This window comes from Strix uralensis, chromosome Z, assembly GCF_047716275.1.
Source record: "Strix uralensis isolate ZFMK-TIS-50842 chromosome Z, bStrUra1, whole genome shotgun sequence".
Classification (NCBI taxonomy): Eukaryota; Metazoa; Chordata; class Aves; order Strigiformes; family Strigidae; genus Strix; species Strix uralensis.
Genome location: NC_134012.1, coordinates 73,824,487 through 73,840,639, shown reverse-complemented (window position 1 = coordinate 73,840,639; position 16,153 = coordinate 73,824,487). Strand labels below are relative to the sequence as shown.

Sequence of the window (16,153 nt, the reverse complement as noted above, 5' to 3'; positions counted from 1 at the left end):
CCAGTATTAAAACAAAGCTGATCTTGTCATTTCAATGAATGCTACTGCCCTATTTAGCAATGCATTATCTATTAATTTTCTCTTCAAGACAGTGCCTAACTTTAACATCAGACCATGTATTTCTTGCTATTAGATCAGTAACTTAAACTGATGGCAGGGCTCAGGTGGTGTGGTGAGGGAAGCAGCTATGTTTTGGGGGTTTTGACTGAATATGGCACTATCAAAGACATAAATATCAAGATGAGGTTTTGAAGTCAATGGACTCTTGAAATTGTACCACATGGTCAAAAAGCAACTGTGCAGTTTCACTTGCTGTTGTGGTATCTACAGCGGAACTGTAATCTACAAAACCCAACTTCAGAAGAAACTCTCTGCTGGGGCAAAGACACTGCCAAAGAATTGGACAGGGGAAGGGAACCAGTTAAGCTACATGTACTACAAGCACTTGCATAATCAGGAATGTCTACTCAGTTTTTCTAAAACATACAGGCAGACCTGAGATGAAATTTATAAAAAAAAGAGCTAGGGTTTTTTTTTTTTTTTGAAAGCTCGTGGTCAACATGAAAAACTTTTTAAGACAAGACACCATCCAAAGTTCATAACTCTATGGTACCTGTTTCTGTTATAATTATGTCAAAATATAATTAAACCAGAAGGAATAAACTGAATGTTTATATTCTTCTTAAAAGTAGAAGCACTGTAAGTGTGGTGAAGCACATACCTGCCAGTATACATAAAAAAACTTCAGCATTTGGTTATTAGCACAGCTTTGATAGCTTCTGTAACTTGTCACCTACAGAAGGCATGCAGTGACAGCATACTCTATAACCTGCGTTGCTCAGAAAATCCCACAGAGACCAATCAGGAATGCTTTCCATCTGGACTTCTGCGGGACCCTGTAAATGGAATCCACCAATCTAATAAAGAGAACACCAATTGCCACTAGAAGTCTTAATAAAAATCAGCCCTTTCCTACCTGTCATGATTGTTTATCTCCTCTTTTGACACAAACCAGTGTTCTCACTAAAAGAAAAATGGTTCTGTTCAATAGTGTGACATAAAAGAACCAAGAAATGGTCAAAACTGCTACAAATGAGAGAAAAAGAGGCATTAAAAAGAAGCTTTCTGTCATTTGGAAATGCATCACTTCTTACGGATGTGAGCTCAACACACAGTAGCTGTGAATGAGGTATCCAAAAAAACCCCCAGAAATATTTCTGAAGGATGTTCTGCATTTGTTTTTTTTTTCTCTGAATGTGTATCAAAATTAACTCTGAAACTTACTGAGAAAAGCAAGGACAGAACTTTTCCTTAGGCGGGATAAATTTAAAAAATCATGATTTATTATAAAAAAATCACATACACACTCACTTGTATGCAAAGTCATTTTTTACATCTAGATTTGTAAGTACACAGTTACAAGTGCAATATTGCCAGCCTAAAGAATTAATTGATAATATGTATTAAAATATGATGAAGTTTAACTCATGAGAATTAAAGAATTCTTTCTTTGTTTCAGTTTTTTTTTCCCAGATTTTGCACAATAAGGACAGAAATTTCCTGACACTACAATCAATTCTCAAATCAAAAATAAAAAATAGCTGAAATGCACTCTGAGACTCAAAATAAGGAAAAAATCATGCAATATATTTAAAAGGTCTTTCTGTTTTACAGGTGCTGATGTCAGCTAGGTCCCTGCTGAAGTCCTTCCTTTGGCAGCCAGGACTAGAAGTCCCAAACAGGACCCACACTTAAAATCCTTGAGAACTGCATGTAGATTGTTCATGTCTTTGCTAGGTAACTCATTAAATTTTTTTGTTCTCTGTTCCACAATTACAAAGATTAGATCTTAAAAGAATCCTTGGAAAGCTTTCATTTTGTGCAATTGTTTGAATACTGGAGTTTCACAGAAGGTGTACGATATCAAAAGACAGCATAGAAACTATACGAGCTAACAACACTGTACGTGCAGAGTGTTGACATGCACAAACAAGCTTTGTGAGTAAACCCATTTTCTGGAACAGAAGATGTGTTACAGATGGGCTATCAGCAGTACACATTCTAAGTGACTATTAGGCTCCTCCCTTTTTCATGAATTGTTGCTTCCAATATTCAAATACACGCAAGACTTACAAGCTGGAAGGATCTATCTCCATCTACTCAAATCACAACAAAAGCTCCACATTTCTCAGTAACACTAAGACAAGGTAAAGAGCAGAGTAGCCAAGGCCAGTCTCAGCAGCCAAACCACATGTTGGAAATAGAGATAATTCCAACTGTTGGAGAATTTGCCAGGGAAAAAAATGAGGCCATGGTAAAAAGAAACAATCTGGCATCTGAATTTCTGATGCCTGCAAAAGGGAATGGAAGGAGTTTACTGTCACTGACAGAACCCTGGATCTGCAAACCTTTGTTTTAATTAATCATGTAACATTATTTCAGGAAACTTCAGCCTTGAACAAAACCTAAACCTGAGTCAAATAAATAACAAACCAAACCAAACAAGAAAAAAAAGCCAATGCTGAAAATGTTTCTATGAATATTTTCTGCATATTAAGAAAGAGTAAATAATTCTAAGTAAATGAATGAATCTTCAAGTCCTCCAAAAATCCAGCCCGGAATCACTCTTTACTTCGATTTTTCTTTAGAAAGTACAGTAGTCTAAGCCATGGACATCTATGTTTTGCCCATGTCCACATTCTAGATATTCAGCAGCAGTATCGTGTGTCAGTTTATTTTAATATATGAGCCTGAAAAATCAGACTTCATAGTTAAAAAAAAAAAAAAAATCTAAAAAGCTACACAAGTACAAAAGTAGTAAAGGGGAAATTCAAATTGTAACTGCTCAGCACTGGTAAATTTGTGACTCAGAAATGATCTGGCATGGAAGGCACGAGGGCCCAACTGCATAAGGGATTGAAAAGGCTGGGGCCAGAATGCCAGAAACAGAATACTCCCAGTTGACTTTTAGCCATCCTGGAATATGAGCAAGCCCTCAAGGGCCACCTTTGGGTAGCAGAGCTGGGCCAAGGGATGGACCCAAGGGCAGGCTGAGGCACACCATGCAAGCACTCACAGGATTGGTGCTGCAGGTGTATATAAGGCATTTGCTCGTGAGGCATCTTTGCAGACTTCTTTTAGACCCACAGGATTTTGCTCCATGCATTGTTCATTTATAATTTTTTTTATATTTAAGCACAAACGTGTTTAATTAGCCACGAGGGGTACAATAAAAATTCCCCAACAGTAAATAACCAGCAGAAGACCACTTACTATTTTAAAGAATGTTTGATTTTCTTTTGAGTCTTGCAGTTAGGCTTTGAAAATACCATCTCTGTTCAGTCTGAAGGAATAACACAATTCCTCCATGACGAAGTCCACCTTCTAATACAGATAGTACTCTATGATGTGGCATATGATTTCTTCTCTCAGTGATGACAAAGATTAATTATGGTAAAAATGACAATGAATTATTTGATTCTATGAAATTTAAGTGGATCATGATACTACCTTTCAAACATTTTTAGGCAGACATTAAAGGATACTATAAAATAGACCACTATTTATATTCTAAGTGGCTAACACACTGAGTGCTTACCCCCGACTGCCATTTACCACTCATTTACCTGGTCATGTTTTATGAGAAATCACAGTTTAAGAAACATTCAGTATTTTACAGTGTTCTATTCTGGAAAAGGATTTTGCACTAAACAGTAACTGATTTTCTGACTGAAATCATCCATTACCGCATGTGGTTTTAACACGATTTTAGAAGTGGGGTTGCAAAGTCAAAGGAACTCCTTCACCACGGCTTTCTCATACGCACACCTCTCTACTGGCAAGTGGCAAGGTAGGAAGATAAAGATCACAGGAACATTTCAAAATCCTCATGAGTGTGTGTCTTCCAGGTTTAAGATTATTTTGTGTTATATTTATCCAACCTGAATGACTGAGAAAAGGAGACATATCCAACTTCAGATGTTTTCCAAATGTACTTCTACATTAATTAAAGCCACAAAAATAATATAAATAATTAAATATATATGGCATCAGTAAATCGTAACACCTCTGCTACTATCAAACAACAATACAGGTGTGAAAGATGGATCTCATTAAAAAAAATCTGGTAAGCAGTTGAAATATTCAACAAGATATGGATACAAATAACTATAAATAACTATAAAAGCAAACATGTAAATATGAATGTCATAATCAGAATTTCCTAAGTAAAGCATCATGATCCATCTACTATCAGTTTACTGATACTAGTTCATCAGTAGGTTTCTGAATCACGCCTTTCAGTCTAGAATGTTCAAGTATGCACAACCACGCACTGAAAATTGACATAATTTGATTCCACTCAAGATACATTTTCAGCACCTGCGGCAGTATCTTAGAAACACATCCACTGAGACATTACAAAAATATATTAGAAACGTCAAAAGAGAAACTACCCCCTTCATACCTCCATCACACATGCACACTTTACTAGAGGTGAGAGTTAGATCAGAGAATTCTGTTAGAATGTCTCAATCTGTCCTTACTTAAGAGTATCTACAGAGAATACATTACTGCCCTTGCCACAAAACAAAATATCAAATTTCTAAGTAATCGCTGCAGAGATAAAAGAAGGAAAGGAATCTTGCCATGGTAGACTGCCCCCCCGGTCCCCGCCCCCCATGACACATGATGGTGAAAAAAGCTTACTTTCTACTGCACTATCCTAAAGATAAAGGAGATCAAGTTTAGCATACCTGAATCCATCCCTTACCCACTGCTTAAAATTTGGGTCAGTCTGACAGGTTATCTACCAATTCTGGGCTACAGCAAGCTAGCAATTACATGTAGACAATTTGCAAGGATTCAAACATAAGAACCCTTCATTGCAGACAGAGTGGAAATGTGCATATTGGTACTTGCACATTTATTATATTTTTCCCTAGTCTCTCTCTCTTACGTTTTTTCCTGTCCAGGGAGAGTGAATCAGGATACAGTAAAGCACACCTACGTAGCACAAGAATGATCTATGAGATAATCACAGTTCACAAAATTCAAAACAAGTTTACAGTTGAGTACAGATGAGGTTTTTTGAGCCCTCAGGGAGGAAGGAGAAAATAGAGAGAGAAGTCATCATGCCCCAAAGCACATTAACAACAGATGAGGAGTAGATGGTAAAAAGTGATCTGTAAAAGAACTTACACATTTCCTAACATATCTTAAAAGCTTCTTCAGGAGAGTGTTATAGTTACCTTTAACCTGCCTAGGACATCTGAGAGTTTTCCACCTCTTTGTTTCTATATGCACTGTAAGTTTCACCCAGCCAAAAAAAGTACATTGACAGTTTCTTAGAGTAATAGTGGGGCTATCAAATCCATACAAAGGTTTGGTAGTTGATTCATCTATCACTGAATTCCTTCCATATTTTGTTTTACTTAATTACTTACTAAACTCAGAATAACATTTTTACAGCACTGTGCCATGAGCAAAACCCTGTCATAGTCCTCCTTCTTGTGCCAGGCTCATCACTGTCATCCAGAGCTTCCAAAAGTACGTGAGGAAATGAGACCATGGCTCTGTTTCTCCTGTTTTACAGGAGGAGAAACATATTTAGTGGCATATGTTTAAGTTTACAGATGTTTTATATAAGAGTAAACAAGCTAAAATCATGGGTAAGTATTTGCAAACAAGTTTCATGATCCCTCCTTTCTCTGTCCTCAGTCTTAATTACTGGAGGACATGTCTACTCTGTGGAAAAGGGGCTCCTGAGACAGACTTTGCTTGAGGGCAGAAATGTAATCACTGCAGGGTACAGTGGAGCTGCAGAGCATACTGGCATGGTGCAACTGAAAAACACCCCTACAAATTCCACATTCAGACTGATAAAACAGTTACTGCAATGCACCTTGTCAACTGGAAGACAGAACTCAGCAACCTCTAGTGTGCTCCACTGCATTTGGATACTCCTGAAGGCATCTTGAGGGGCTATTTCAACCTTGAAAATTAAAATCAATCATCTTGATGGTTTTAAAAAAATTGTCACCACTGGCTCAGAAAAACAGAGCAGTAGTTTTTCACTGCAGGCATATAAATTCCCTAACCACAGGAACTAGGTAAAATTCTAAATGTCTTTTTTCTCCTCATATTTATTTTTTGTCAAGTGGGACAAATAAGTAATTCTTGTTTGTTACACAGTTCTGTATGTGAGCCCTCCAAACAGGGTAAAATGAAAAAACTGGTACATAGAAAAGGAATAAAGAGACCAGCTTTATTCAAACTATGCAGCATATCACTGTTGAATGAATATTCAGTTCATTCTTTCTATAGCTTTTATTCAATATTTATTTAGGCAAAGCTCCCATTGATTTCCCCAGGAGCTTCAGTTGAACAAGGACATCGAGATGCAGTGTTGTTCTTCATTGATTTAAAAGAAAAATCTTAGTTACTAAATATTGTGGGTTTTTTCTTAAAAAAAAAGAATGGTAAGTCAGTCTCATCATGGTTACAAAACTACTCCAAACTAGACAGCTGCAGAGCAGATAGGCATCCTGTCATTGATCAGGAAAAGAATTTACAGTGAGAGACGCAGTTTGCTGGCTTGGATCATAAAAGGGCTTCCTATCCTGTATGTCAGTCTATAACCATCATTAGATGCTGGATAGTAAAAAAGGCTTTAAAGTAAGCATAAAAGTACCAAGTTACTTTTATCTGGTTTATTACTGCTTTATGAAAAGAAATGCTGTAGTATTCTGCTGATTTTGTTCATAACACAGTCTCTTTTCACTCTACGCTAGCTTTAAAAGCAAAAAAAAAAAAAAAAAAAAAAAACAAAAACATGTTTTGACAAGACCAGGGTTAAAATGGAGCTTTAATCATGGTTTGTCGAAGGGGTGGAAAGATCAGACTGTCTCAGGTGGGTAGAACAGGCAATTCCAGCTTATTTAAGTTAATGAGATTTTCAGTTTACCACAACATTGTGTATGGTCAAAATACCTGTATACTTCCTCATTTCAGGAGTGAAAGACACTCTCACTCTCATTTGGTCCCTCTATTTGGTCTACGACTTTCAACAGCAGCAACCTTAACCCTCAGGAAATCAAGGAGAACCTACCTACCCAAGCATAGACAAGGGATACTCTGGGAGCTTCAACACCACACATGAATGCATTGGGTATAGCTGGTGATGACTGTACAAGGCAGTCAGTATGGCTTGCTATACTTTTTTTCTAACATTCATTTAGAGTATTTTCGGGGAACTGGAACCTATCTCATGTAAGCTTTGAGGTCTACAAAGCCTACAGCTGGTCTAGTTATCTAGAGTCAGAGTCAATCATTGATGAGACAAACGGCACTTCTACACCGAAAATCACCTTATACTAGTTAACTAACCTTGCATGCGATTTCTTCCTTCCATCTCCTGTAAGACTTCTTCCTATAAGAACTACTTTTTCTCTCATATGACTAAAAAGGGACTTTGCTAGCTCAGAAGCAAACATCCAAGTTTCAGAATTTTAATTTTATACACATAAATCCTGATTTTCCTGTCTCTGCAGAAGCCATCAGAGTTCATCATATATCTCAAAAGTAAAGCGGATTTTCTAATAAATGAATCAGTGAAAATCTCCCTTCTGCAGCTCCTATATAGTTATTTCTAATTCAAAATTTCTCCCAGATTCAAATTAGTATTTTTTTATTAGTACTGCATAGCAGTAAACATCATATAACCTCTACCATAATTCATAATCCTGAAGAAAAAATCTTTCCCTTCTCCTCTCCTCAAAACCTTCTGAAAATTACACAATATCCACGCTGAGCACATTCAGTCTAATGTAATAGAGGATACAGCACAATGCTGCAGCTGAATTAATCAAAGTGATCCAGGGTCCCCATATGCAACTCAGCCTGTCTACAGCATCACTTTTATAGTGCGTGTTAACCTCTGAAGGTCTTACTCTTGCTGTCTTGTTCAAAATCTCTGCTCTAGACCTTCTTGAATAATAACTTACTCCGTTTGCTCTCCCAGTGAGGTTGATTATTAGATTATATGGCATCTGAGTAATAATATTTTTTTGTACCTTGTTAAACCATATATGAGACTTTTTTGTTGTTTAGCATTTTCTTCAAAGGTGTATTTTCACAGTAACTCTGAACAGGTCAACCAGATACAGCTGGAGATTTTTGGTGGCAAATTTTTAATTAATCAGGAAAAAATCTTTATAAAATTGTATCTTTAGGAACAACCTAAGTTTTGAAAAACGCTTTCTATTTAGATTTGAAAGTGGACAGATAAACACCTGAAAAAGAGCAAGATCTTCTTCAGCTATTGGCTGAATAAAGAATGATATTAAGTAATAAGAATAAAGTCAAGTATTCCAATATGCTGTTTCTAATATATTGTTCCCTCCAGACCACATATGTAAATACATTAATTGCTAAAAGATTGTTGTAGAAAAAAACAGGAACTCTAACAGCAAGGAACAAGCAATAGCTTATTCCTGATCATAACCAAGTAACGAGATCTACTTAATAAAAAAGTAATTAGTCCTGTTACCCAGCTGGATAGATTTCCTAACCATATATTTTCTCTACCCTTTGAGATTTAAAACCCTAGAGGTAGTTTTCTTCACTAGTCTATTAAGTGAGTATGGTATTTAAGTAATAATTTTGTAGTTACTAATTTTAATCTACTTAAAATGTCAGAATTTTCTAGGATTTCAATCACTTTTTAAATTCTTGCACTGAAAATACTAATTAAGTAGAATATAAACAGTATCGGTTTTACCTCTCATTTTTACCTCCCAGTCCACACTATGTTTTGCTTACTAAGAAATAGCATAGCAATTTGTAATAAACACTGAAAACTCTCTTCTGAAAAGCAAAATAATTGGACACCAACACTCCTCTGCTTTTCACAGATTTAACTCTAGGTTACTGGCATATAGGTGTCAACTGATGGAAGGAGACTTAGCATTCCTTTGACAAACATTAGTCTGTAATGCTTATACTTGCACATATATAAAACAGATAAGTAAATATCATTAAATACTAAGTATAAAACACTGCAGAGTTAAAATTCCAGTTAACTGCAATTTGTTAAACCCTAACGTTAAAGCTGCATAATTTTTTACAAAGAAATAAAACAAAATTGTTTTTATAAGGACACCATACTGCATCTATACATTTTATAGTATTTTCAGGTTTAGAAAGACAGTTTTTGTCATAACGACATTTATATAATACATGCCAGTATACTGAGACACACATACCTCTTTTTCAGTTTTAAACTAGAAATCATGTACAGGCCCTGACTGACAAAGTTGCAAGTTGTAAATTACAAAAAGTATTTTATAGTCAAAAACTTTCAGATCAATCCACCAAAACATTTAACCTTAAATCATACTTAACAGTGCAAAAACCCAAGCAATTGTACAGAAACTTGTGTAACCAATATAGTCACTGTTGTTTTGGTTTTCTTTCCTTCTATATAAAACAACTGAAAATTGAGAGGGAAGAACAAATTTCAACTTTTCACTTCAGAAACATCTTAAATAAAGTTAATGTGTACTTCTGCAGTCACCAACAGACATGACTAATTTTAGTATTTGGTACTTCTTTAATCATTCTTAACAAATTGTCTGGCGTGTTCTAGGAAGAAGAGACATTTGAACTGGTGATGGATCTCACTGCCCCCACATCTGTTATCACCTTATTAGTTGAGAGCAACAAGCAATAAGCATTTAGAAGTACTGAGAAACGGTTCTAAATTTCTCACAAAACAGAGCTCTAATCCTGTGCAATACTGCTCAGTAAACTGAAACTTGCAAGTAGCACCAAAGCACAGGGTAATTTTTGGGGGAAAAGAAAACAAATATTTGAAAGATAAGAAAGAAAGCAGAATAGCCATGAATGCAGAGTTATCGAGATGTGAAGAAGTTAGTGATTACTCTGGAACTCCTGACTGGTACTTAACTAAAACACAGTAGATTCTAACACATAATGCAAATGTTATTACTAGCACCGACAACACACTTTACACATAACCTACTGCATTTTCTTTTTATGGTTGATTCTATCCCACTTCAAGAATGTCATTACGTGTCTGTCACTATCCATCAATCATGACCAAATTTGCTCCATCCATCCTGCTGACTGAGCTCAGGGACAAACATGTTCATGGGAATTTGAAAGCCTAGAGCAATGGGATGCAAATTGTTGATTATAGTCAGTGTAATCAACCCAAGGCCTTTCTGTGAATTCTCAACCTTGGAAGTCTGAAATAAATGTTGATAGATTTTTCCATCAGTATTGGTATAGATTTGATGCTGATACGAGCTTTTGATGTTACTGTACTAAAAATATGCAAAATATACTAGAGATGTCAGTATGTTTTATTCATGTAAATAAATGCCCAGACATGGCCTGACCTCTGATGGGATGTCCACTGCTATCTCAGAGCAGAGATAGGTAATAGTAAACAGAAGATAAATATTAATGAGGCTAAAAGAAAATTAAGGAAGTTTCTGCTTTCTCCTCCCCTACACTTCAACCACAAACTGATAGTAAAAGAATTACATTTTAATTTAAATTGTTTGTGATAAACAGCATTTTAGTATATTTTTAATGCAATCCCATAAAGTTGTCAAATAGTCTACAGAACTGTTTCATACCAATGATGAACATCAGAATTAAATTATTTTCGAAATTAAGATACAATATTTTCCTTATACAAAGTAGTCTCTTCCCTGGGGATATTACTTGTACAATGACTTGCATCTGATAATATAATCAAGGTATGTGATCATTCAGTACTCTATTTGAAAACTTCAGCATCATTAACAGTCATTTTCTGTCAGCTTTAGAGTAGGTCCTCTATTGTAGCATTAGCAAGAAATCCCTGTTATTTAAAAATAACAGTGCTAATGATAAATGTCTGTGTTTATAGAAACTATGATCACTGCAATACAAATACTAAAATCAGAATTGATAAAAGCTTCTCTAAAACTGGCGAAGGAGAAGTAGATATAAAGAGGTGTGAATTTACATGGAAAGTCCCTAATTTGTTCTCTTTATTTCCATTCACCTTCAAAATTATCCTTAATAATTTTTAGTCACAGTGGAGTTCATGTGTGTAGAGGGTTTAATTATGTTTTCTGCAACACTTCACTTCTAGAGAGTTTGAAAAAAAAGTACTGCACCTACTAGAGTACCAATTTCTGGCAAGTTCTCAAGGGCTGATTTAGTAACTTGCCAATTTACAGCTGTAGAGACAGTTCCCAGTAAAATAAAAAATGTTTCCTAACTCCAGTGAAAAAACCTTACAGGAGTATTTACTTTAATCCTTCATTTAAAACTCACACTTGACCTAACACAATTACTTACTCAGGGCTGTGCACTTCAAACTTCTTTCAGCTGCTTTGGAAGTACAATTCTTTGGGAGGAAGAAAGAATAGGAAAGCACAAAGCAGCACTACTACAGAACTTCTAAAAGATTTGAGTTTCCAGCAGCAGTTATTACCTCTCTTGGTTGAAACTGTCATTGCTATTTTTCAGGGGGAAAATAAACAACCAAACAACCCAAAACCCCCAAAATAAAACCCCCAAAATAAACTTTCATACTTCCATATTCTGGATGATAGGCTGTCACCTTCAGATAACCTAAGAACTTCATTCTACTCAAAAGAGGAATACTGTGATTCCTTTAAGACAGGAATAATTCTGAACACATCAATTTTTGATCCAAGAAATTTTCTTCATACAACCGACTTAGTAACATAAGCAGTGACACTGCAAGTTGAAGTGTAAAGGTCTTTATTTTGGTGTTAATGTCAGCTGGTCTGAAGAAGGAAAAAACAAAACTTAGGTAGTCAGGATCTGGTACTAAAGAAAAACCCATAAAATTAAAAGAAGTAAAATAGATTAATTTAGAGGAAGAATTAAAAAAAAAAAATCCTATTTTCTTTGATGATTGGCAGCCTACCGGACAGCCTAGTCATCAAAAATTCATGCAAGAAAACTGAACTTTATCTGGTTTTGTAAACATATCTGAATACATTAATGCCAACAGCAGAACTACCTGTTTAAATGCTACTGGAAAGGATTTAAATTCCTGGTCAACTTGGAAACCGCCACTTTTAAAACAAACTAACTCTCCCACAGAAATGTTCACTTCCAGAATAACTTTTATATATATAAAAGGGGATTTTAATTTTTTTTTCCAGATTAGATATTGATAATAATATGCATTAGATTGGCCAAGTTACCTTCACATGTTGGTACTCACTCCTTCTTGATTTAAATAATTTAATTTACTCTTCCCACAACCATTTTCCTTGTCTGTAGCATGGGGATAGTTCTTACTTCTTCAGTTCAGATGAGTGTTTTGACATACAAGTTAAAATTTATTCATAAATAAAGATACTATACATTTATAAATTCTAGCATGTATGTGAAAAATCTGTTCATTCAAGTCACCCATTTGATACTGTAATTAAGTTTAGCTTGATTTTGAGAAGTATTTGAGAAAGCCAGTAGTAAATGTATTTCATGCCTGATTTGTTTTATCCTTCATAATTCTGTATTGGGAAGAAGATTGAGCCTTTTCCTCAAACCTCGCTTCCTAAACTGTAAGAGTGACCTCTAGTGCTTTACTGCTTTGCTGTGTGATGCAAGTCTTCTTTGCAATGGTTTTAATGTGCTCCCTGTAAGCAACTGATTTAGATTTGTGCATAGTGCCAAATGCTATTAATGTGCAATTCAATTATCATGGTCTTGTGAAAATGGATGTATTCATAAACTGTACAATGCAGGATGATGAAAAGAATTAAAGCTCTGGGGCTGGATTGCAGCAGGGTGTTTAACAAGAGGAACTTAGTATTCATGTTTAGGGCTACACTATGCACTTGAGTATCAAATGAGATATCATTACTGAATGACAGCACAAGATCATTTTGGTGCTGCAGTGTGAATGTCTGGCTCATGGGAGCATGTTTAGTTTACAAAGCATCCATATGCAAAACCCTAGGCTAGAGAGCCATAGAGCACTTCAAACTTCTCTGCCATTGCTCAAATGTTTCCAGGGAGCTGTCCCCTGGCACTGGGCTGTAAGGTTATTCCTGAACATTCCTCCTTGCTTTGGCGTGCACTTTCTTCCCATAGAGGCATTGCTCCAGCCCTCCCCATTCCTGTGATGCACAACCAAGGCCTTAACAGGAAGGGGAGAAAATATACTCAGTTCAGGTTATGAGCATCTGGCATTTAGGCTACTGTTCTACCACATGTATGCAAAATGAGATCCTTCAGCTTGCTGAAGCTGAATCAAATGGAACAAGAATAGCTCAGAACTATTACTGAATGATAAAATACCTGAAAATTAGTTGCTTGAGAAGTTTTTTTTTTCTTTTTTAATTTAAAGATAATTAATCTAATTCAACACTGAAACAGAGATTTTTCAGGTATATATCAGATTTGCCTCATAGAGAGCAGATTGCCTTTAAAACCGTAATGACTATCTTTATTTTGCAATACTACCCTACTGGCTAACTATGAATTATTCATTTTTTAAAAACTTTCTGCTGGAACTGATAGCATTTTCTTCTTTAGTCATGCATGAACAATACTCCCTAAGCAATCAATGCAGAGACCATAAAGTCTTGCTATTCACATTTTTCCTTGTTACATTTGTACTGCTCTTGAACTGCACAGTAATGTCCATTAGAGTTATCTGAGTGCCAGCTTAATTCAGGAGATGCAGATACCAGCTTTCAAAATTATAAATTGCTAAAAAGCAAGCTGAAACAGTACACAATAGAAATCTGCCAGTAATTTCCACGTAAGACACAATTCATTGGAAAATGCTGCACTTACAAACAGAAAACAAAAATGAAAATGGGGTTGAATATGCATCCCTTAGTAAAATGCTGCTTTCAGACACTCTTAGCCTGTAAGCTTTATACACAATATTCTGCACATAGAATGACAAAAATCTATAGAAGGATTTTAGAACATTTTCAGCCTAGCAACTTGCTGTCATGATTTCAAAGCAGTAAGCATTTGTCTCAAAACCAATATTTATTCTAAATACAAATAAAATATCCCAGAAGTTTTAAAACACTCTGGATTGAGTTTTAAATCATATGCAATACTTACATTTACTCCCTGCCACTGCCGAGTGCCAGATATGAACACACAGGAGAAACAGCAGCTTCAAGAAGATTTCAGTGACAGAATCCATGTTCTCGTTCACCGACGCAGTCAAAAGAACCAGGGTATCAGGAAACAGCTGCTCGGTTCTACAGTCCTGCTCCCGTCTCCACCGCCTCTCTCTGCCTCTTCTCGCACTGCTTCCCAGGGACCAGACCCCTCAGCCGAATGCACTCCGCACCTCCTCACGCATACACACACCCCTCCAGGTCTGCGTTTCCCTCTAACAGCAGCAGTCCCTGAGGAGCAGCAGCCAGAATCTCGCCTCCGGTTCCAGGGAGCCGCTCGGGGCTGAGCTGCCAGACTCCCCTGCGCCGCGCCGCGCCACGACGGCCGCCTCGCGCTGGCCGCGCCTGCTGGACACCCCTGGCGGCGACAGGTAGGAGATGGGGGGCGGGGGGGGCTCTGCCCGGCGCCAGACAATAGGGCAGAGCCGCCAGCACAGCAGCACTGAGACGCGGCGGCTGGCTGGGTGCTCGCCCTAGCCACTGCTTCCTCGGTTTTCCTGGTTTTGTTGGTGGGTTGGTTTTTTGTTGGTGGGGGTTTTTTGGGGTGGTTTGTTTTTTTGGTTTTTTTTTTTTTGGGGGGGGGGGGGGGGCGGGGAGGGGGCGGGGAGCATTAGCCGCGCTTGCTGCTGTTCGTCGTGTTTATTCAGCGTTGTAACTTTTTACACCTTCAGCTGCGAAAGCATTATAAGTTCTGCATTTTTGAATGAACACATTTTGCCTGTAGTAGAGAACCTAAGCTTACAAGAGCAGTCTATCTTTGCCTTTGAAGTGGGCATAGGACCGAATGATCGCCTGCCCCTCAGAAGAATGCACCATGAATGTCCATGGTTGGATTTATTGCTATTAATACTGACATTAAAGAATTACATCCTCAACTGCAAAGATTAAACACTTATAATATAAACATATAATAGTGCCAAGCTTTCAAAAAAAACTTTAGCCCCCAAATACCCACACAGAGCTCATTTTGTTTTCTAAACTTTTGCAAAGAGGAAAGCTGTCTTTAAACTGTCCCAATGCTTGTAGTTACATTACACTGGGAAAGAGCTTCACTTGCAGAAGAGCTTTCAGAGGAATTTTAGGTCATTATATTTAAAATATATCCTAAAAGTGTTTTTGCAAAACAGGCTAAATTGCTGTGTATGTTAACTATAGAAAAGTTACCATCCTCAAGTATGAGGAATAACCCTCTTGTTAGGGCAAAGGCTGGATTAAAGGACATCAGTTGCTCCACCACTGCTAATTCTGGAGGGCTTCCACTGCACAGACTCTTTATATTTTGGCAGAATTTACTATGACAATATACTACAGAAGAACATTCCTAGTTACTGTGAGGTGCATAAACAGCACACTTAGTAATTACAAATTCAGCCCAGTGGCCCAAACTTTGTCATTCTACTTCATGTGGACTGTTTAGGAGGCCAGAGACACCAACAGGTCTTTCAGCCGAAAGGATTCTGATGTCTGTGGGTCAGACATTAGGCAGCATGCTGCTGAATATGGAATTTAAATTGCCATGTAGAACTGTTTGGTGTCAGGAACAACTGTGGGACAGAGATGAAACACGAATTAAGCCCCAGAAGCTTCTCGACTTTCATTGCTTATTAGACCAACTCCCTCAGCCCTTGAAGGATGCTCTGATTCAACTAGGGAAGGAAGAGTAACCTGTGTTTTGGTTTCGTGCTACCTCAGCCAGACTAATTTAGGTTTTACAGAAATATATTCAAGGCTCATCCAAAACATCAGAAATGAAAATGTTAAACAATGGAAAATATTTTGAAAGGTGCTTAATTCAGCTTTTGGTTACATTCTTTTTAAAATAGAAAATCAGCATGATTAAGATTAAAAAGGCCTGTTTCTAAATGACCATACTGGGCAGAAATATTCAGGGGAAGTTATTATAATCTATTGTGCATCTGGTCTTCCTCTCCTCCATATCAACTTTTATT

At 36.9% G+C, this 16,153-nt stretch overlaps 1 protein-coding gene across 1 annotated transcript in view; it reads right to left on the bottom strand.

Moving 5' to 3' along the window:
- Positions 1–14,276, bottom strand: part of CNTNAP4 (contactin associated protein family member 4) — a 246,442-nt gene extending 232,166 nt beyond the window's left edge. The window contains exon 1 of the mRNA XM_074856318.1: positions 14,143–14,276. Within this exon, the coding sequence (XP_074712419.1) occupies positions 14,143–14,227 (85 nt within the window). The 5' untranslated portion in view covers positions 14,228–14,276. The remainder of the gene's footprint in view (positions 1–14,142) is intronic.
- Between the last annotated feature and the right edge of the window lie 1,877 nt (positions 14,277–16,153).